Source organism: Mastigoproctus giganteus, chromosome 10 (assembly GCF_048544385.1).
Source record: "Mastigoproctus giganteus isolate SK-2022 chromosome 10, ASM4854438v1, whole genome shotgun sequence".
NCBI lineage: Eukaryota > Metazoa > Arthropoda > Arachnida > Uropygi > Thelyphonidae > Mastigoproctus > Mastigoproctus giganteus.
This window is the reverse complement of record NC_143584.1, coordinates 152410400-152433513: the sequence shown is the minus strand read 5'-3', so window position 1 is coordinate 152433513 and position 23114 is coordinate 152410400. Positions and strand designations below refer to the sequence as shown.

Genomic DNA, 23114 nt, shown 5'->3' with positions numbered 1-23114 from the left:
CAGAATGTTTTCTGTGGTAATTTCTTCTGACTGAGATGCCAGTAATTCAGTGACATCTTCAGCTGGTACTTCCAAATTGAAATTCTTAAACTGTCTCAGCATTAGTTGTAATCACCCTTCAAATGTCACTGAGATGCCTTGGGAATTAAGTGCAACATCAGGGCAGGCACAAAACTCCACTCATTGTGGTTCTTTAACCTCATTTTGAGCATTGTTGATTCACCTGATCCACTGTATTACAGTGGAATGGGAAAAAAAACACCACTTTAACATTGATTAAAATTATTTGGGATCACAGGATTCCTTGGAGCATTGTCCAGAATCAACAATACCCTAAATTTCAGATCTTCCCCTCAAGAAATATTTTTCTACACTAGGCACAACATAATCATGGAATCCCTCTTTGAACTCTATTATTAATGTCAAAGCCTTTGGGTCAAACTTCCATATCACCAGATGGCAGGCCTTGCAGTATTCAAATTTATTTGGATTTTGAGAATGGTAAACTAGTTTGAGTTTTAACATCACCAGTTGCATTGTGCACCTGTAGTAAATTTGTTCTTAGCCACTTTTAAGCATGATCTTTTCTTCCCTTTGTGTATAGGTCTTGAGGGAATTTTTTTCCCCAGTACATCCTGTTGTCATCCACATTAAATATTTTAGTACAATATCTCCTTCCTCTATTATTTTCTCTGTTTCATTTAGCCAGTTTAATGTTGTGCAGGTTTGCTCTCCCTTTAAAGCTCCTCTTTGCTAGCACAAACAATCCATCCTTAGAGCGTTCAGTATGTTGTTTCTTAAGGTTCTCACATTGACTTAATGATTTGGTCTGGATTGTTGCCAGACTAATAGACAGACAATGATGGATGTAGAAAGTGGTTGACTAGCTGGGTGCATATCGTCTTTCCCCAAATAAGGGAAGCCATTCAGTAGAACCAAATCTTTATACCAAATTTGGTATAAAGAAGCAAGCTTTACAGTTGGAAATAAATTTGCACCATATTTCTGAAGCTGATATAAATTTATCATTTCCTAGACACTCCTTCATTAAAGAACATATGTTGAATCTTATGAACCGTTTAATTCTTATGTGACATTGTATCATGAAAAAATTGAGGGCCCCCGTACAGTTGACCACAAACTATCCAGTTCTAAATTTCTAGCACCATATGCTCTGCAAATGCTGGAAGTACAGCAGTAAAAGCATCAAGTTCTTGAATGGATGTAGACCAATTATTATCATTCAGTTGTCTTTGTGCTTTGGTTTCCATGCAATTCTGTATGTGTTTTATCATTGAAGTGTCTACAAATAAATGAAATGTACTTACCACAGAATCCATACACTAATTTCGTCTTTCACAAGTTGGTCCAGGGTTATCATGAATTATGTTCCTTCGTAGGGCACATCCAACTGAAAGACCACCAGATTTTATAACTTTCAATAATGTCCTCAGATTTTGAAGTATGATTGCTTTCTACTGAGACACAGTTTTTACAATTATGATGCCATGTATTATCATCTATAGCAGGGGTGGCCAACAAGTTGATAACAATCTACCAGTAAATCGCAGCTTTAATTTCAGTCGATCATGACGAATTTTAAATATATATAAAAAATAGATTATTCAAAATCTAAATATTATTATTATGCGCTCCACTTATTATTATATGCTTATTGCAAATCTGTTGAACTACATAACTACTCTTGTCACTGCACAGCCACTGCAAAGCATGTCACTGCAAAGCATGAATTTTTGCTTGTCTAGCAAGCAAAAATTCATGCAGTTACATTGCGGAGAGCATAGTGTATGTGTTGAATTCTTATTTAGCTTACTTAATATTAATAACTGGACAGTACTTATACATTACTTTAATAATATTTGACTTAAAATGAATACTACGAAAAAGAGTAAAACAATCGTTTTCACATCAAGAGTTGGAAGTACAATACTTTTTGTAATGATAAAAGAAAAATGTTGTTCTTTGATTTGCAATATTTCTGAGGCTATACCCAAAAAAGGAAATTTAGAAACACACTTCAATGCACTCCATGGTAAATACTAACTAGATTTTCCGCCTAATAATAATGACCTTAGAAAAAATAAATTAAAAGAACAAATCCAGATTATTCGCACAACAGAATTTCTTCATAACACCTAATTTACAATCTAAAGCAGTAACTGTAGCATCATTTAAAGTGAGACATCTTCTTGCAAAATGTGCAAACCATTTTCTGATTGTCAATTCATCAAAGACGCATTTTTAGAAATAACAGATTCTCTTTTTGAAAATTTTAAGAACAAAAATGAAATTAAAAGTTCTCTTCAAGATCTGCAATTTCCTTGAAATACTATGATGCGATGCATCGAAAAAAATTAGTAAAACTGTGAGCGAACAATTGCGTGCTCATATTGCTAATTGTGTGTTCTTTTCTGTACAACTGGATGAATTTACAGACATCAGTGATACAGCTCAATTACTCATTTTTATTTGTCTGGGTTTCGATAATTCTGCCACTAGAGGAGAACTGCTGGGTATGGTATATTTAACACATTCAAAAATTTTATTGAAAATATTAAATCACCACTATTTAAGCTCATATCAATAACAACAAATGGAGCTAAAGCAATGACTGGGAATCTTAACGGATTCATCGCATGGTGCCAAAAGGATGACAAATTCCCAGATTTTTTGAGTTACAATTGTATCATCCACCAACAAGTGTTAGCCAGCAAAAGATTAAATACTAAAAGTATTATGGACATAGCTTTTAAAATCTTGAATTCTATCAAAGGACAATCTCTTCAAAGGAGAATGTTCAAAATGCAACTCGATAAAAATGAACCAGATATCATATTACATACAGATGTGAGGTGGCTGAATCAGAGTAAGTTTCTATAGAGATTTCGAAATTTGCTGAATGAAATTAAAAAAATTTTTGATCAAAGGGGAGATGATTATCAGCAGCTACAAGATATGAAGTGGCTGTGTAATCTGGTTTTTTCGCCAGATTTTACCAGCAAATTAAGTGATCTGAATTTAGAATTACAAGGAAAAAATAAAATTCTGGGTGATGTGATTAGTAGTATTTCTGCATATAAATATCAATTTTTGGCAATGACTAAGGATCTCAAAGAGAAAAAAAATTCAATCATTTTGAAAAGATGCAAGATCATTTGCAAAAATGTCCTGTTTTTGAATTTAATAGTGAGAAATATGTTTCTGAAATTGAGAAAGTTGTGGATGATTTTGAAACCAGATTCAGTGATTTTAAAACAAGTGAAGATGTTGTTCAATATACAGTGAAACTTCTCCTAACAGACATATCTCTTTAACTTACATCTCTCTACAACGGACATTTTCAAATTCCCCAACTCACCTCTATTGGTTTTAACGTGTTTGCAGCTTCTGTCTAGCGGACATTCTCTGTAACGGACGCGGACAGGCAATCTGCACTGTTTCATTTAGATTAGAACTTAATTTGATCTCCCCATAACGGACTGCGGGAGAGCTCACGGCCCTTTTTCTAGGAACTTTTCTTCCACGTATTGCCTCAGTCGTGTGTTTATTTTCTATTTCCGATTCTCTGAATTTTATCAAGGTTTACGTTGCAGTTCTAAACCCTTTTTCAAGAATTTTAAGGCACATGTAAAACTTCTGATGAATTCGGTGTGTTGAGGGGGGAAATTTGGCCGGCCTTTCGTCTTTTGAGTTTAAGTTTTCAGTTTTGTTCAGTGTCGTGTGAAGTGCACGATGTCTTCTCGTAAACATTTAACTTTAAAAGATAAAGTCGAACTCATTAATGCATATGATCGGCAAAAAAATAGTGTTCGCAATCTCCCTGCAAAATTCAAAATCAGGAAGACGCAGGTAAGCGACATCCTAAAGGAAAAAAAGTGAACTGCTCAAACAATTTTGGCAACACGGAAATGATCGGGTTCAAAAATCATTCCCGAAAACTGTTGGACTTCAAATTGACAATGTTACGTGTGAGTGGTTTTGTCGTGAACGTGCTAAAAAAATTCCCATTAATGGGCCTATTATTAGGGAAAAGGCTTTGAAGGTTGCGAAATCTATGGGAGTAAATGAGTTCAAAGCTTCTGTGGGATGGCTAGACAAGTTCAAAACTCGGCATAAAATTTCTTGGAAAACCGTAAGTGGTGAAGGTGGATCTGTTGATACTGGGATTGTAACAGAGTGGACCGTCCAATTGGAAGATTTATGTCGTGATTTTGAAGCTAAAGATATTTACAACTGTGACGATACAGGGTTGTTTTTTAAAGCTCTTCCTGAAAAAACAATGAGTCTAAAAAACGAAAAGTGCCAGGGCGGAAAAATTTCTAAGGAACGTTTGACTGTACTATTGTGTACAAATATGCTGGGAGACTTTGAACAACCTCTTGTTATAGGAAAACCACAAAATCCTCGTTGTTTCAAGGGCATAAAGTTGAATCTTTTGAATGTTGACTGGAAGTCTAATAAAAAAGCGTGGATGACACGAGATATCATGAGCGAATGGATAAGTCACTTTAACCAAAACATGATTCGTCAAAACAGAAAAATTATTCTTTTCATGGATAATGCTGCATCTCACCTGCACATTGAATTGTCCAACATTCAAATCGTTTTTCTGCCACCAAACACATCTGCAGAGTATCAGCCCTTGGATCAAGGGATAATAAAAAATTTTAAACTTCAATACAGAAAACGTGTTTTAAGACATCTCATTGCAAGCGTGAACGATGTAACATGTGCAAGTGACCTTTCAAAGAAAATCAGCATCCTAGATGCGATTCAGTGGATTTCCTCTTCAGTAAACGTAATTAGAAAACAAACTGTTGTGAACTGTTTTGTAAAGTCTGGCTTCTCAAACGCAAAATTTGAAGTTGTGAATAGCAATATGGAGTACCAAGAAGAACAAGAACTTCAACATGTATTGATAATGTACGATACTTCCGCTACAAGTGACCCTAGCTATAAAGATATAGACTCGAACCTCACTACAGAAGATGGTGCTCTAGATATCAACGACATTATCATCGATATTTTTCAAGAAGTTCCTCATGAGGATGAAATGGAAGGAGGTCATTCTGTCGAAGAACATATTAATGACGAACCACCGATGAAATAACCGTTTACCACTGATGTGCTTTTTCGCCGCTGAAGAAGATACTGAAGGACTTTCGATGGTTTCTGCACTCCAAACAAATGTTGAAAACAAAATTATCAGCCGGAAGAAGGTGCAGAAGAAAATAAGTGATTACTGTATGTATTTTTCTTAAGATAAAGTCATAATATGCATAGCACAATTATATGTATATTATTTACAAAAATATTGTGCAAAATCTGTATATAATTTAATTTAATTTTACATTAAACGTTTAACGATTGTTCTTTCTTTCTTTTTTTTTTTTTCCCCTCCCTCAGACTTCTTGTTAGCGGATACTTCTCTCTAACGGACACATTTTCGTTCCCCATGGCTGTCTGTTAAAGGGAAGTTTCATTGTAACTAACTAACTAACTCTCTTCAGTACAAGTCTTAGGACTCGCTCCAGAGCCCTCTACATAGGGATACTTTAATTTTAACAACCCTGTATTTTTTTTTAATAAAACACCTTCCGACTGTATTCCATTTCTTAAACTTCCCCCCACTCCTCCCATCTTGAGCTGAAGTTCTGCTCTTTGGATTCTCTCTTTTTTTTTTTAATTAGATCAAAAATGGCTCTTCACTCAAAAAAGATTGCTGACCCCTGCCATATTAGCATTAGTAGAGGCATTTGATGCAAGAAAGCAAGCTTATGCAGCATCAGCCAAAAAAAAAAAAAAAAAAAAAACCCACTTCCACTTCACCCCTCTGTTCGTTCAAAATACCTGTCCAGATGAGCCTTAAACTTATTTAGGCTATCAACCTCCACCACAAGGGATGGCAGTCTGTTCCACCAACCGACCACCCGCTGGCTAAAGGCAAATTTCTGCACGTCTATCCTACATCTGTCTTTCCTCAATTTGAATTTATGCCCTCTCAGGTGATTTTTCTGAGCTAGAGGAAGAATCCCATCAGCATTGAGCATGCTTAAACCATTCAAGGCTTTATACACCTCTATCAGATCACCTCGCTGGTGCCTAGTCTCCAGACACTGTAATTTGCAAAACTTAAGCCTTTCCTCGTAAGAGCACCCCTTTGTTCCATTCACTAATCTTGTTGCCCTTCTCTGTACTCGTTCCAGCAGCTCTACATCCTTCTTGAAATGAGGCCTCCAGACCTGTATACAGTACTCTAGGTGTGGCCTGACCATTGCCTTATACAATGGAATAATCACCTCCTTATCCCTGCTGGAAAAATCCCTGTATATCATTGACAATACTCCATGAGCTACTCTTGCAGCCCGTCTGCACTGCTCAGAGAACTTCATATCTGCCTGCACAATCACCCCCAAGTCCCTTTCATTCTCTACCACTGTCAGTGTAGTACCACAGAGTTGATACGTTGCCCTGGGGTTGCTGTTTCCCATGTGTAGTACTTTACATTTGTCAATGTTAAACTTCATTTGCCACCTCTCAGCCCATCTGCTCAACCTTTCCAGATCCTGTTGCAGCAGTGTAGTGTCAGTAGTGTCCTTGACAACCCTGCCAACCTTTGTATCATCTGCAAACTTGGACATTAAGCTTGATATACCATCATCAATATCATTTATAAATACAGAAAACAATAATGGACCCAACACTGAGCCCTGAGGGACTCCACTAATAACATTAGTCCATGATGAGCAGTGTCCATTGATTACCACTCTCTGTCTTCTCTCACTCAACCACCCCTTTATCCATAGCAGCAATTTGCCTCCAATGTCACACTGTTCCAATTTGTGTAGCAGTCTTCCATGTGCAACAGTATCAAAAGCCTTTCTAAGATCCAAGTATATAATATCAAAGTTATTCCCTGCATCCAGTTCTTTTGTGACTGCATCATAGTATCCAATCAAGTTGGTCAGGCAAGACTTCCCCTTAACAAAACCATGCTGTGTCTGAGCTATAACTGAAGTCTTGTCTAAATGATCCTGCAGTGCTTCTTTAACCAGTGCCTCCATTAATTTTCCTGGAACAGAAGTTAAGCTCACAGGTCTATAGTTACTTGTGTCAGCCTTTGATCCTCCTTTGTGAATTGGGGTCACATTTGCACATTTCCAGTCTATGGGTACCTCCCCTGAGTCCAAGGAAGCTCTCATAATTATGGCTAAGGGTTTGCTGACTTCCTTTGCTGCCTCCTTTAATATAACTGGATAGATCCCATCCACCCCGGGTGCCTTTCTTGTGTTTATCATATCATCACAAATCTAATAGATTTGTGATGATATATGGGATCAGGGTCTGTTACTTCCAGCCACAAGGGGAAAGAAGGATACTTCCATTACTGTTAAAGTAATGGAAGTACCCTTCATTTCCATCCCAAATAAGGCTTACTTGTTCTCTTTGTTTGCAGCGTAAAGACGTCAGTCTTCTGGGTATCTGAGAATTTTCTGTTAGTGATTTATTTAGAAAAGAGCCAGACCTGTCACAGGAGAATATTATTCTTCGTCTTTGTACAAGTTACATGACAATATCAAGGCTAAGTTCATGGAAGGCTTACAAAAGGAGTCGTCCTTCAACAAGAGACAGTATGCCAGCAGCATACCAGTTAGTCTGCGACCTTTTTTCTGTCTTCAAAAAATATTTGGCTGGGACTCATTTTGACATAGATTCAGATATTATGGCTGCTATCAATTACTTTTTTTTTTGGCAGACTCCTTTAAAAAACAGTAGCAAAAGCATAATAAAGAGGGAGATTTTGTAGAAAAATAACAGATATTTATCTCTTGCTTACATCTTTTCTAGTTAAACTCAAAACATTTTAGTCACTCCTTTATGTACCGCAGTACTTGCTTATATTGCATACTGTAAATATACTTTTTCGTTATAGAAACTGCACGTGATCTGGAACAATATGCAGCATTATTTCTCCAGCAGCACATCAGTGGTAAACGGTTATTACTACTAAATTCAGAGAATTTGAAAGATATTGGTGTTACCACAGTAGGACATAGGATCCATCTCATGGTTAGTATACACCTTAGTTTATTAACTTCAGTTATTCAAATAATAAAGTAAATGCCTTCATTTTTATGTGTAAATCAGCAAGACGTTATACTTGTTCACAAATAAATGAGATAGTTTCAATTAATATTTCTGTTCTCATTAAAATGAAACAAACAGTTATTTTAACACAAAAGCATATTTCACAAGCTTAAATATTTGTCAGTTTTATATAGAACACAATGCAAAGGCAAGCATTTTTATAATTTTTTTTTCTTGTATTAGCAAAATATTAAACTTTTATGTAAAAAATAATTCTTAAGTGATCTGATGCCTCTAACGGGTGGGGGGTAGATCTCAGAGTTCATCTGACTCAAGAATATGTAATCAGTGCAGGTCAGCAGACACTTCATTATTGTGCTACAGTGACACAAAGTTTGTTGCTCATGTAGTAAGAATGCATGTAGTAAGATATGGAAAGCATATTGTGGTGTGTTATCATGTATTTGTCTTCAGTATACAGCGTTACATAAAAATAGGTGCTCCAAATTGCCACCATAACTGTGCACAAATAACATCATAAATGGTGGTCACATGCTCTTCAGTCTTTCTGGTGTCCAGTCATGCTGTAATGTTGTGTCCTGCACTTGTATTCTGTGACATACTAGTGTTTCTACAACACAGATGGTTGCACAGATGTAAGTCTGTGCAACAGTTGGGTGTTGCGATACGGTCAGACATGAAATTCTCTGAGCATTGTAAGCAGGTTACAAGGAAGGCCCATGGTGTCCTATCGATGATCTATCGAACTTTTGCAAGTAGAGATAGGGACGTGATAATCCCATTATATAAGGCTTATGTTAGACCACACTTGGAATACTGTGTTTAAGTATGGAGACCGCACCTAAAGAAAGACATCGAGCTTCTTGAAAGGGTGTAAAGAAGGGTAACTCGCCTGGTGAGATCGGCAAAAGGGCGTCCTTATGAAGAAAGACTTCGAATATGTGGGTTGCAGAGTTTGGAAACTAGACACCTTAGAGGAGATTTGATTGAGGTGTTTAAGGCTCTGAGAGGCATCAGTAAAATGAATGAGGACAAAATTTTCAAGATTATAAATGATGCTAGAACTAGGGGACATAAATTCAAGTTACCGGGGGGAAATGTTTAGATTGGACTGCAGGAAGTTTTATTTTAGCCAGCGAGTTATAAATTACTGGAACAAGTTGCCTTCATGGGTGGTAGAGGCCAACAGTTTGGGGAAATTCAAAGGTCATCTGGATAGTACTTTCGGGTAAGGGAAGCGCATAGGATGACAGGTTTAATTTCTTTTTTTTTTTTTTTTTTTTATTAATTATTATTATTTAGTTATTTTTTATTTTATTATTTTTTTTTTATCATTGTTTTGTTTGGATTTTTTTTTTTTTTTTTTGGCTGGTGCAGCATAAGCCATAGGCTTTCTTGCACCATGCGGCCTTTACTAATAATACTAATACTAATACTAAGTCCACTGGGTTCAGTCTATGCTCTGAAAAGTATTTGAATTATCTCCTGATAATTCAGTCTTTGACCTTGTCTATTTGTCAACTATCTGCCAGTTTGCATGTTCTGCAAGTGACAGCCAGGTGTCTTTTGCTTCTTCCAACCACCATATTCTGTGGATTAAATGTTCAGTATCTTCACTTAAATTGCCATCACTATGTAATGAGGAATCTCTTCCTAGGCTGAACTTGTTGAATCCAACAAATGAGAGGTGCTGCTATTAACATTTTGTCTTCACTCCTGTCACTAGCACAGTGACTGCTATCACTCTTTTTCCAAACTATGGGAAAAATGTCTTGGTTCAAATCTTGTGTAGATAGTGGAAATTTTTATAGGGTTTTTCCCCTATTGTGGCTGAGTTTTGCAATGATAAAGGCCTGTAAAATTTTTGACACGGCAATTTTTGATATGATGTGTTCCAGATTTCCACTAGGAAATCTGGAACCAGGATTCCAAGGGGAGTTAAAAAGCAAAAGGAAATTGATTAGATCTTTGTGTGATTCTTGATATTCTCACCTTGTTCACTTTCATCTTTAAAAATTCGTCACAGCTTGTGAGGGCAACAGAAAAAAGCTAACTTCTAATGCAGCTAGACAGTAGATGTACCGTGATATTAGAAAAAATACAATCTTTCCAGGCAGGCGTCTGACCTTATTACAGTGAAGGACTCCTTCAGCAAAGCAAACAAAAATTGGGGGTGGGGTAGGAAGGCATATATTAATGCTGAAGAAGTTAATTGCTGATGCACAATATTGCATGGGGAGTAAGTTTATTTGGTTAATGGTTAAATATAATGGTTTGGTTAAATATATTCTATATTTTTAACAATAAATAACTGTTAAGAATATAGAATATATTTTATTCTAACTCTAAATAGCAAGAGCTTAAAATTAGAATTTTTGTAGTCGAAAAACTACATTTTATAAATAAGCATCCCCATCCCCTCCCTCCTTTTTATTCATGATATTAAAGTGTGAAAAATTTAACTGATGTAATAAGGAAGTGTAGTGGGATCATTTTCCTGGCCATTGTTTTCTGAATTCTCTGTGTTCCCTTCACCCATATACACAAAAGCTTATTTGAATTAGTGCTAATGAAATGTTTTCTAGACCCAGGGGCTCTGGACAGTGGTACTCTTTGCAGTTGGAAGTGGTGGCTTAATGGTGTTGATGGGAATTGTTATTGGTTATACAAATCATCTTTTGTTACCATGAGCAATTCTTGTGGCAGAAAATATCAAGATGAGTTACATTCAACCTTTCACAGAAGTAAATTGGTCTAGACTTTTTTTAATGAATGATAATGCATATCCTCACAGCTCTCCTAGTGAACTAGTACATTTTGATGGAGAGTATAGCCCATATGAAATGATCAGCCAAATCCTCCAAAACCTCATTCTGCATTATGTCTGGAGTGTTTTAAACATCTGTTAATTATTGCTGGAATTCTTCCAGCTCTAATTAACAGTTATTCTAAGCATGACAGGTAAATACCATGCCTCTGTTGCTACCCACAGAGATCATTCACCTTCTTAGGGTATTTCCATGAATTATTATCATTTCATTTTTGGCTGTTCAGGAACCCATTTGAACTCTGTACTTTCACTAAGAAATAAATTCATTTCATCCAGTAAAAGCGGTAGCTAAGTATATTTAATGACAGTAGCTTTCAAGATAAATTAATCGCGTCATCAGCTGTAGAAGTATATACATACATGAATATACAAATATAAATATAACATAAAAACATTGGGAATGGAATGAGCAGTGCGTGCTCATGTTGAGTGAGAGAGCGTGCACACAGATGCAAGAATGCTGCCAGGTGGGAAGGAGCAGCAGTGCGTAGCACACGCTTCTTGATTAGACCAGGGTTCGAGCCCGTCACCACCAAATATGGAGGATGCGGAAAGGTCAGGGAATGACCACCCACCGCATATCCCGAAGCAATATGGCCTTAGTTGCTAATGCTCCTAAAAACCAAACAAACAAACAAGCAAGCAAGAATGCTGAATCACTTACTACGTAGAATTAGGTGATTGTTGGTATAGGGTATGTATAGGGGCTGACTGCCAGCATTTGTCATGTTGTAACACTACAGACTCCAAAATTGGGTGTAGTTGTTCACCTTTATTGCAGTTCAAAATGTTGCGACAACTAGATATGTACAGTGGCTCTAACCATAGACGGTAATGGTAGTGATGGGATTGGTCAACCACTTTGCTGTTGCAACTGGGATTGAGATCGTGTTGCATCGACCTAAAATGCTCTGCGACTGCAGTGTATAGAGTCATCTAGGCGAATGGCTTTATCATGTTCCTTGAGGCGGTCCTGGAGCTTTCCCCCACATAGCAACTGCCACAATCGTGGCATATGATCTGGTATATAGTACTGCTACATAAAGAGGGAGGATGGGTGTTTTCACCCTTGAGACAAGAGATCGCAAACCTCTACCGGGAAGTTGCAGGCACTTTATATGGTACCTGTTTAAGATCTTAGAAATGCGATCCGAAGCACCCAGGTAATATGGGTTATAAGCAGTAGATATTGTCTCTGTTGACGAATGAAGGGCCATTCGCCTAGGCGATTCTACACACTCTGCAGTTGCAGGGCATTTTTGGTCAATGCAACACGACCTCAATCCCAGTCAACAACAGCGAAGTGGTTGACCAATCCCATCACTACCATCACTGTCTGTGGTTAGAGTCACTATACATATCTAGTTGTTGCAACATTTTAAACTGCAATAGAGATGTACGACTACACCCAGTTTTGGAGTCGGTAGTGTTACAACATGACAAATGCTGGCAGTCAGTCCTCCATATACGCACCCTGTACCAACAACAATCACCTAATTCTACGTAGTAAGTGATTCAGCATTCTTGCATCTGCATGTGCACTCTCTCACTCAACATGAGTACGCACTGCTCATTCCATTCCCAACGTTTTGATGTTATATTTATATTTGTATATTCATGTATGTATGTACTTCTACAGCTGATGAAGAGATTTATATATCTCGAAAGCTACTGTCATTAAATATACTTAGCTACCACTTTTACTGGATGAACTGAATTTATCTCTTAGTTATGGAACCCAGTGCCTCAGCCCTCTTCTGTTTTATCTGTACTTTCAGATTATTAAAACATTAAATAGATATTGCACTAATGTTTTTCATAATCTAAATAAAAGTTTTTGATTTATTTGTTTTTGTATTTATTCCTTAGTTTTTGAGTACCAATATTTTATCCACTAATCTCATTCTTTTTATTCCATACCTGCCATCTCTCTGGATTTACAACAGATAATCCATCTTTTTGACTTGTTTTAACTGCCCCATCTCTCCATCATAATAAAGTTTTTTCAATAAAGTGTCTTCAATCTTTTTCACAAAAATATAGTAAATTCATGGTTTACCATTAAATTCATAATTTTTTAAAAAAATTCTGCAAACTTCTGTTTATTTTTGTTAACAAATTGGCCATCAAATGTGCTAGTCCATTTTGCATGAAGTATGTACACACATTAGCAACACTAAGTGTCTCCCCCATGAAACCCTTAGCGTTGTTAATAGTTGTTAAGGATGTAGATTTGCTAGAATGAGTACAAAGAAGGGCAACAAGATTGGTGAGAGGAACAAAGGGGTGCTCTTACCAAGAAAGGCTAAAGTTCTGCAATTTGCAGCACTGAAGCCTAGGCACCTGCAAGATGATCTGATTGATGTGTATAAGACCTTGAATGGTTTCAGCAAGCTCAAGGCTGATGAGATTCTTCTGCTTGCTCAGATTATGAACCCAAGGTGGCATAGATTCAAATTGAGGAAAGACAGTTGTAGAATAGAAGCGTGGAAGTTTGCCTTTAGCCAGCAGGTTGTTGATTGCTGGAACAGACTTCCATCTGTTGTTGCAAAAGTTGATAGCTTAAAAAATTTAAGGCTGAACTAGACAAACATTTGGAGTGACCAGATGGGTGAAATGGGAAGTGTTTTTTTTTTTTTTTTTTTTTCTGGTGCTGTATAAGCATTCTTTCTTGCATCATATGTCTCAACTAATGCTAAAAGCTTGGCTTCTTTTTTGATTTCTGCTTTCACTTTCCTACAACATAGATGGATGCATGTGTATGACATCTTACTGTAATCTTTTAGATTGTTTTTCAGATAATTGATAGGTAACCATTTTCCCTATCAATTATCTCAAAAGATAATTGATAGGAAAATTCTCTCACTTCCTTGAGACTTAAAAATTACAGTCTAAGTTGTTTTCCAATGAACAAATATTTTCTTGTTAGAAACATATATATGAAGAGATTTTTGGTTTAATACAGTTTATTTTACAGGATGAAATAGGAAAACTAAAGGCCCATAACAACAGAATGTTGCATTTCCCACCTTTAGATCAGGTATGTATTACATTATTGTTATTATTAAATATAATCATCAGAGAAATACAAAATTTGTATCTGATTTTAAACAAAGGGAGGAATTCCAAAAAATACTATTTAAAATGGTTATGGGATTTCTTGAAATCAGCCTTATTATACAGTGGTACCTTGGATTGCGAGTAACTTGGTCTGCGAGTGTTTTGCAAGACGAGCAAAAATTTTTAATAAATTTTAACTTGATAAACGAGCGAGGTCTTGCAATACAAGTACAGTCAGTCCTCGTATAACATGTGTTTACACTACACGATTTATAAATAGGGGAACAATATCTTATATAACACGAACCGAATTCGCTTATGCACGATTCGCCTTTGTGTTTACAAGAAATGGCAGTCAAATGCAGAATCACCTCAATCGAATGCAACAAAATAGGAATGAAGAGAAGATTCTGAAAATGTATTTATGTTTTTTATATTAGTGAAGGGGAAACACATTTCACCATAATAACTTAAAAACCAACACAATTTCAGCTATCGGTATAATCACAAATGCAATTAGATCGAGTTTACTACCAGTTTATAACAGATTCCACTAGCAGGAATGCAATTGGAAATTGTTTTTATTGTTTTATGGTAGTAACCCCTAGAAATGTGCTTTAGTAAAATGTGAGGTGTTAATAGTGTATCTCTGCCTTTACGGTGTTGTTTATTCAGTTGCTACATGTGCACAACTTTGTTTATGTGTATCAAGCATGCCTCCTCATTTTGTAATTGTGCTTTATTCCCTAAAAATTGTTGCCGAGCATCACGTTGATCACATGCTGATCAGGATTGTGGGTAATCGTCTCGCATGCTTGGTCTCAGTCGGCATACCTCGTTCGTATACAGTCAACATTGTAGTCAACACTGCAGTCAACGTTCGTGCTAGCATTGTGACCATGTGTATGTGCATAAAGCATTTTTTTTTATTTTGTGTTCAAATGTAGTGACTGTTCTTTATTAACTGTACACTACAAAAATGGCCCCAATGAAGAAAAGGGTTGAAAAGGAAGGCTGTAACAAGAAGGAGATGATTACAGTAGAAGTTAAGAAGGAAATCATCGGGAAGCATGAACAAGGTATGAAAGTGGCTGCCATCGCAAGATTTTATAAGAAGTCTACGTCAACGATTTGCACAGTATTAAAGAAGAAAGAAGAACTAAGGGAACTAAGAAAGAAGAACAAAAGGAGTCACGAGAATATCAAAGCAACGGCCACGTATTCTAGAAGATGTAGAAAAGTTGCTTTTGGTGTGGATAAACGAGAAGCAACTAGCAGGTAATACTGTGACCGAGAACTTGATCTGTGAGAAGGGAAAGGCCTTGTACGCCGACCTCGTAAGTAAACTATCAGGTACGTCTACAGAAAACGAAGAAGGCTTCAAGGCAAGCAGGGGATGGTTTGATAACTTTAAGAGAAGTGACATCCATAGCGTTGTGAGGCATGGAGAGGCTGCGAGTTCGGACACTAAGGCAGTTGAGGCGTTTGTTGCCGAGATCCAGAAGCTCATGGTTTCCGAGTGTTACCTTGCTGCAGCAAGTTTTTAATTGCAATGAGATGGGGCTTTTTTGGAAAAAGATGCCAAAGAGGACCTACATTACAGCAGAAGAGAATGCAATGCTCAGTCACAAGCCCATGAAAGACCGTCTCCCCCTCTTGCTGTGTGCTAATGCAAGCGGTGATTTCAAAGTCAAGCCCCTGCTCATTCTGTATCATTCTGAGAATCCACGAGCCTTCAAGAAATGCAAGGTGCAGAAGAGCCAGTTAAACGTTATGTGGAGGTCCAACAGCAAGGCTTGGGTCTCTCGTATCTTGTTTGTTGAGTGTATCAACGAGGTCTTCGGTCCTGCAGTGAAGAAATACCTTTTAGAAAAAAAACTGCCACTCAAAGTCTTGCTGATTATGGATAATGCTCCTGCTCATCCTCCAGGCGTTGAGGACAACTTACTGTAAGAATTCGAGTTCATTGAGGTCAAGTTCCTTCCTCCCAACACTACTCCATTACTCCAGCCCATGGATCAGTAGGTCATTTCGAACTTTAAAAATCTTTACATCAAGGCACTATTTCAGCGATGCTTCGAGGTGACTGAAGGAACTAACCTTACCCTCAGAGAGTTTTGGAAAAATCATTTCCACATCGTAAACTGCCTCAAGATCATCAGTGAAGCCTGGGAGGGGGTCACCAAGAGAACCCTCAATTCTGCTTGGAGAAAACTGTGGTCTGATTGCATTGAGGGCTTTGCTCATGAACAGAAACTGCCAGTTGTCGATGAAATTATGTCCTTCGGGACGACCATGGGACTGGAGGTGAATAAGGACGACATTCAAGAGCTGGTGGAGGAACATGGCCAGGAGTTTACCACCGACAAACTGATGGATCTGCATTGCGAGCAACAGCAAGAGGTTATGGAGGAGGTCTCGTCTGAGGATGAAGGGAAAAAAATGGAGACATCCTTCTCTTCAAATGAGATTAGGGAGGTGTGTAAAATGTGGGAAACAGTGCAAAATTTTGTAGAAAAGCACCACCCGAGTAAGGGTGTGGCGGTGCGATGCAATGAATCTGTTTAACGACAGTGCAGTGTCATATTTCTGTGAAATCCTCAAAAGGAGGTAAAAGCAAATGTCATTGGATAGGTTCCTTGTTAAAGTCGCACAAAAAGAAAAAGTCAACAGATAGCTGTGATTCTGTTAGTGACAGTGAAAGTCGTCCTACCCAATAATTAATAAATTTGATTGCTTTATGTATATTAAATTTAAATATTAAAAATATAAAAAGGTATGTATGTATTTTGTATTAATCATTTTTACAGTATATGAATATTTTTGAGTTTTGGAACAAATCATCTGGGTTTCCATTATTTCTTATGGGGAAATTCGCTTTGATATACGAGTGCTTTGAATTACGAGCACGTTTCCGGAACGAATTATGCTCGAAAACCAAGGTACCACTGTATAGCAGTATTGTTGTTACACAGATATTACATTAAACTAATAATAATTTTAAATAAATTGCTTCTATATATTAAAATAATACTAAAATTTAAGTTTAGTAAATTAAGTATAAGAAGGTGATTGTCTCCTTGTATAAGGCAGTGGTCAGGCCACCCTGAGTACTGCATACAGGTTTGGAGACCTCATATTAGGAAGGATGCAGAGCTGCTGGAATGTGTACATAGAAGGGTAACGTGATTGGTGAGTGGAACAAAGGGTTGCTGTTACCAAAAAAAAAAGTTCTGCAAATTACAGCTTCTGGACTAGGCACCTGCGAGGTGATCGAATTGAGGTGTATAAGGCCTTGAATGGTTTGAGCAAGCTCAGTGCTGATGGAATCCTTCCTCTTGCTCAAATTACTCACCTGAGGGGACATAAATTCAAATTGAGGAAAGACAGTTGTAAAATAGATGTGCGGAAATTTGCCTTTAGCCAGCTTTACTAAACTCTAATAAAATTAATCTAAAATTTACTAAACTCTTATAGTTGGAACAAACTTCCATCTGTTGTAGTGGAGGTCAACAACTTAAGTTCAAGACAGAACTATACAAACATTTGGAATTGAATGGATGGGCGAAATGGGAAGGGGGTTTTTTTTTTTTTTTTTTTGGCTGATGTATATAAGCTTGCTTTCTTGCATCATATACCTCTGTTAATGCTAAGTACAGGAAACAAGAAAAGTTGAATTTTTTAAAACCAAAACAGTTTAATAATGAATAAATGGAAGTGAGCCAAAAGAAAACAGTTTGTCTAATCTTTTAGTAAAGCATGCAGGTCAGGAAGCAGAATCCTTAATATTGTGTAATCTACTCTTTTAGACATACTCTGCTCTGCCATGGCATTAATTGATGGCTCATTAAATGCATTTTCTAGCCCCAGCAGCAGCAGCAGCAGCAGCAGCACAGTAAGTGTTATTTGAACAGCACTAAATCTATCCCACGTGTCTCACATATGTTTATTCTGGATAAACATATGTGAGATAAAGTTTGGTCTGTGTGTTCACTATCATCCTTCTTATTCAGCATATTTTCAACCAGCCAAGTTCTCACAGGTGGAATGTTATCATCCATGAAACCAGTCTTTCTCCAGTTCTTCTACCTGTTACTCTGAGGAACTCATCTCTGTACCTCTGTTCAGTTCCTGATGACATAGCCTCTGATGCAGTTTCCTACCCAGACTGTTAGTTCATCCACAAGGAAAGAGCATTTATGGGTTCCACATTAGCATCATATAAGGATTCATCTTCAAAGAAAACATTGTTCTATTAATCATTTGTCTATAATTTTCTTGAACCCAGTCCATGCAAGTCCTAGAGATGTTCAGTTCCACTGCCCAGTCAAGCAGTAAAAAAAATGTGAAAATTGATATTCCAACACAATTAAGACCCTGCTACTTCAGTTCTTAGCTTGGTATTTTCCAATTGAGGTTGCCATAATGTAGGGTCATAGCCTCTCACTCTAACTTAAGGAAGGGTTTAGGGCTTACAGAAATACTGTGTCCTTTGGCTTCTTTCATAAACAAAAGCCTGTGGTTCCTGATGAGTTGAGGGATCCAGTAGACAAAATCCCTTTTTTATATAATTTTTATTTCATTTTACAAATTCTGTACCTTTTGAAGCACACTGCCTGAAAAGGCAATACCAGATAATCTCAGAAAACATTGTGTATATTTTCTCATATTCAATACAGTGTAGTGTAACTACTAACAAATGAAATTCATTTTTCCTGTTAGCATTTGAATAACATGACCAGATCTTATTGTCTTATAATGTTAATGTTCTTTATGATAATTTTTCTGAAAATATATGTCAATACTTTCCCACTTAATTATAAATATCATATTAAGGAAATGACAAACTTAAAGCAAGTTTCTGAGCAGCAATAGCTTTTTTTTAAAAGATTACACATTTGCATTTCACTTCTTTTAAACATAAGAGTATAGTAAACAAAGCTGATATAAATTATGTTAAAATAATAAATACATATGTTTATTGGAAAAATTTTGTGAGAGTAATTTTGAAGATTTTGAAAATACATAGTTACATAATGTTAAGCTTAATATTTAGTTTTGATGAAATTGTATAGAAATTTTAAAATAAATATGCTTTCATTAAATTTTCTAGACTGTACATTCAAGACATTCCCCTAGTCCTGTGAGACCAACTGTGATTCGTCTTACTCTTCTTTTTGGTAATCATGTACGACATGGTCTATCATCAGCAGAGCATAAGTGGAAAATGTTTTTAGAAGTAGATGAAGGTGAAAGTCCTCTCACAGCAGTAGCCTGTATTAAAGAAGTTAGTTTTGAGTGTAGACAGGCAGGGCTTCCACTAACTAGAATATCACAGGTATGCTTTGATTGGAATATTAACTTATTTCACATATTCTGTGTCATATCTACTTGCTTACTATAATGCATTTTAATCCATTTTTATAGAAATAAATTAGAATATTTGAAGCAACTATTTTTTATCTTATTTTCTGTTTCCAGCAATTGATATATTTTTACATTTATAATGAATGCATAAAATAAATGCTTGTCTTTAATTTATGGAATGATATCTATTTTGAGCTTAAGTATTGTTTAAAGGGGAGGGCCCTACTCCTCCACCTGAGTTCAACTAATTACATCCTCAATTGAAGAGGACTTCAGAGATTCCTCTAGACATAGATAGAAATTTAATCCAGCCCTCTCCAAATGAATGGCATGGTGAAACCACTTACTATCACAGAGGATGCCAACTCAGTCATAAGAATTCAACCCAATTTGAGTCTTTTTATAATGAGGTGAAATGAGCTGTTTTGCATCAGATCCATTGCCATCCAGTCTGAAGCAATCAGGATGCAATTGAGTCTACATTGACCAGCATCCCTGTGGAACACTTTCAATGCCTTTGGGTCCACACCATGACATATTAAAGTTGTTGGTAAAGCAGATGCAACAAGCGACATCTTTCCTAACTATATAAAGCTGGTTTATTTGACTTACTTAACCTTTCCTTAAATTTAACAAAAGAAAATTAAAAAAAAAAAAAAAAAAAAGATAGTATGAAATAAACATTTAACATGTTAACTGAAGGGATTTTTAACCCACTTGGATGAAAATCCACCTATCTTAAAGAACTATTTACTTCTGATATGATGGGAGAAAAACTAAATATTTTGTTAAGTGACCTTCACCAGCAGCTGACTAATTCAACCATAGTGAGAAGCAAGTCCAAAAAATGTCTCTGCCCCCCCCCAATCCAGATTGACTCAATCCCATAATTTTTGAATTTGGTTCATAAAGGTCGTAGACCAAGCCAACAGCAGAGGTATTAAACTCTAAAATCCAATAGCAAAATAAAAAAGTAACAAAAGATAAAGTAGTAAAATATGACACCACAAACAGCATTTCAATATAACTTCATTCTCTATCTGAATGATATGCATTGAAAAACACATCTATATAAAGAAAATTTTTGTACTACTGTATACATATTTTACATGAATTATATAGTAGTTTATAGAAATTTATAGTAGTTTATCCTTTGGGAGTTAAACCCTTTCATCAACCCAGCCCTTCTTTTTTAATATTTCATATAGGGAATTAGTTCATTTATGCAATTTTTAATTTAAGTAGTGCTTTTCAGGAATGTATCTGTTGCATTAATCTAGAAATGGCTGTATTCTGTCAATATTGACATGTCAACATTATCCATTATTGATAATAACATGATCATTTTCACAATGACAAGTTATGTATATCATGACACTGTTGTTCCAAGGACAAGTTAGTTGAAAATAAGCTAATGGAATTACCACCCCATCATAATATCACCCCTACTCCTCACAGTCAGGATGATGAAATCCAGTCGAAAGTATTTGTCACTCACCTGTCACATCCATGCATCTATCATGAGATGTTGAACATATGTGTTGATCCTATCCCCTATTCCCTGGTACAGTTTTTATATGCCTTAGTTCTTTAAATGAAGTATGCAGGTTGCATAATTAAGTAAAGAATTGTGATTAACTACTTCTTTTGAATAATTAGACTAGGGCTATCCAATGACAGCTCACAGATTGCATGAACCTTGGGAAAGTTCCTAGAAATGATTCTGGTACTGAGACATGTGGATGATTCCTAAGATACATTTTGGCCCCTTTGTTGGGTCAGCAGTTTGCCAGCTGTGAATTAGACTATTGTTATGATAATCAAGGCATATTTCTTTTGGAAATATTTCTAAAAGGTATATATTGTTTGCTTCAAAAAATAAAGAGTTTAAAAATATTCATTATCAAAATCCACAAATCATTTTTAAAATTTTTCATATTATTATGAAAAAATTTTTGTTCTTGAATGCCTCTATTACTATTTTTTTACATGTATTACTTTAAATTTTTGTAGCCACCATTTGTGATGGATAGGTGGTGTGTTGGAATCACTGCTGATACTGCTGTCACTTGTATTGTTACTTATGAGGTATGTAATGATATTTTCAAGATAATCTATTAGTACAAAATCTCCCGTAGAAATTCTAAGTAAAAAATATTAATAATAAAATAAATTTACATTTATACTCTGTATGACCACCAGCTAGAGGAATTTACCTCATTGTAATTGTTAAATTACACCAATATGTCAGAACAGCATTAAATTTCTGAAAAAATATCAGCACATCAAAAAAATTTCTTAATTTTTTTTAAAGAACCATATTTTTTGAACGAAGAGATTGTTGTGAGAAAAACATTTGATCCAGGGACAGTGAACCTATTCGTATGCTTACATTGTGTATCCCTTCTTATTTTTTTATTACAGTTAAACCTCCCAAATCTGGCAATCAACTATCTGGCACCACCCATTTTTTGAATATGTCCAGGAAAGTGGGAGAATCTGGCAAACCACCCTAGAATTGGTAAATTTACTTCACGGGTTGACCATTGCTTATAGGGTATTAAAGCAATTGTGCTGAGTCAAGATTTAACCTCAAAGCCGTAAGTTTGTACTACACTCAAGACTAAATCAAGAAATTTGTTCTCTCACAAAATTGTCTAATTGCTGTTTATGAACAACATTAGTGACCCTTTGAAATTAGCATTAGTAGAGGCATTTGATGCAAGAAAGCAAGCTTATGCAGCATCAGCCAAAAATAAATAAATAAAAAATAACCACTTCCACTTCACCCCTCTGTTCGTTCGAAATACCTGTCCAGCTGAGCCTTAAACTTATTTAGGTTATCAACTTCCACGACAAGGGATGGAAGTGTGTTCCCACCAACCAACCACCCGCTGGCTAAAGGCAAATTTCCTCACGTCTATCCTACATCCGTCTTTTCTCAATTTGAATTTATGCCCTCTCAGGTGATTATTCTGAGCAAGAGGAAGAATCCCATCAGCATTGAGCATGCTCAAACCAAATAAGTGATTAGTACTCAGTATTTCACAATTCATACACATAACATTACATGGAAGTAATAGTTCAATAAACACATTTATTGTTTAGTGAATGTTTCTGAACTCTTATATTGTTTGTAAGAAACGTCAGCATAGCCAATTTCATCCATTTGTATTTGCCATAAGTAGCCTAAATGAAAATTAAGTATCCCAGGGGATTTTGGTCTTTCCAAATGCATACACAGGTCCTTACCAGTTGTCCTTACACTATCTATGCTGTGCAACATGGATGACCAACTATCCTTTTTAAACTGTATACATTTTCATACATGATTAACCCTCTATAGCTGTTGCATACCAAAAGTCATCCCATCTATTACTTCCATGGTACCATGGAAATGTTTGGAATAATGGTAGTAAATGATTTAAAATTGGGCACTTCTTAATATGATCATTATCTTGACAGTATAGTGGTTATAAGAAAGAAAAATAATATATTATTTTGAATTATTATTTTATTTTTTATAAATTAACATTAAACCAGGATTAAAATATTATCAACAGCTAGTAGATATTTTCACAAGCATATAAATGAACACAGAGATATATATCTTGGGGGATTGCTTTTAAGCATTTATGGAAAAAATATACATTTTTAAACTTATTTCTTTTAAGTATCATTTCGTAATTTATTCGTATAAGGAGATTTGGGAAAGAAGAAATCCTAC

General features: G+C 36.0%; 1 protein-coding gene across 2 annotated transcripts in view; it reads left to right on the top strand.

The window, feature by feature from the left end:
• LOC150079387 (mitogen-activated protein kinase kinase kinase 20-like) overlaps window positions 1-23114 on the top strand; it is a 269330-nt gene that overhangs the window by 217360 nt on the left and 28856 nt on the right. For both annotated transcript variants that reach the window (XM_090382216.1, XM_090382217.1), the window contains exons 15-18: window positions 7955-8091; window positions 13938-14000; window positions 19134-19358; window positions 21401-21475. In XM_090382216.1, coding sequence (XP_090238342.1) covers window positions 7955-8091; window positions 13938-14000; window positions 19134-19358; window positions 21401-21475 — 500 coding nt within the window. The remainder of the gene's footprint in view (window positions 1-7954; window positions 8092-13937; window positions 14001-19133; window positions 19359-21400; window positions 21476-23114) is intronic.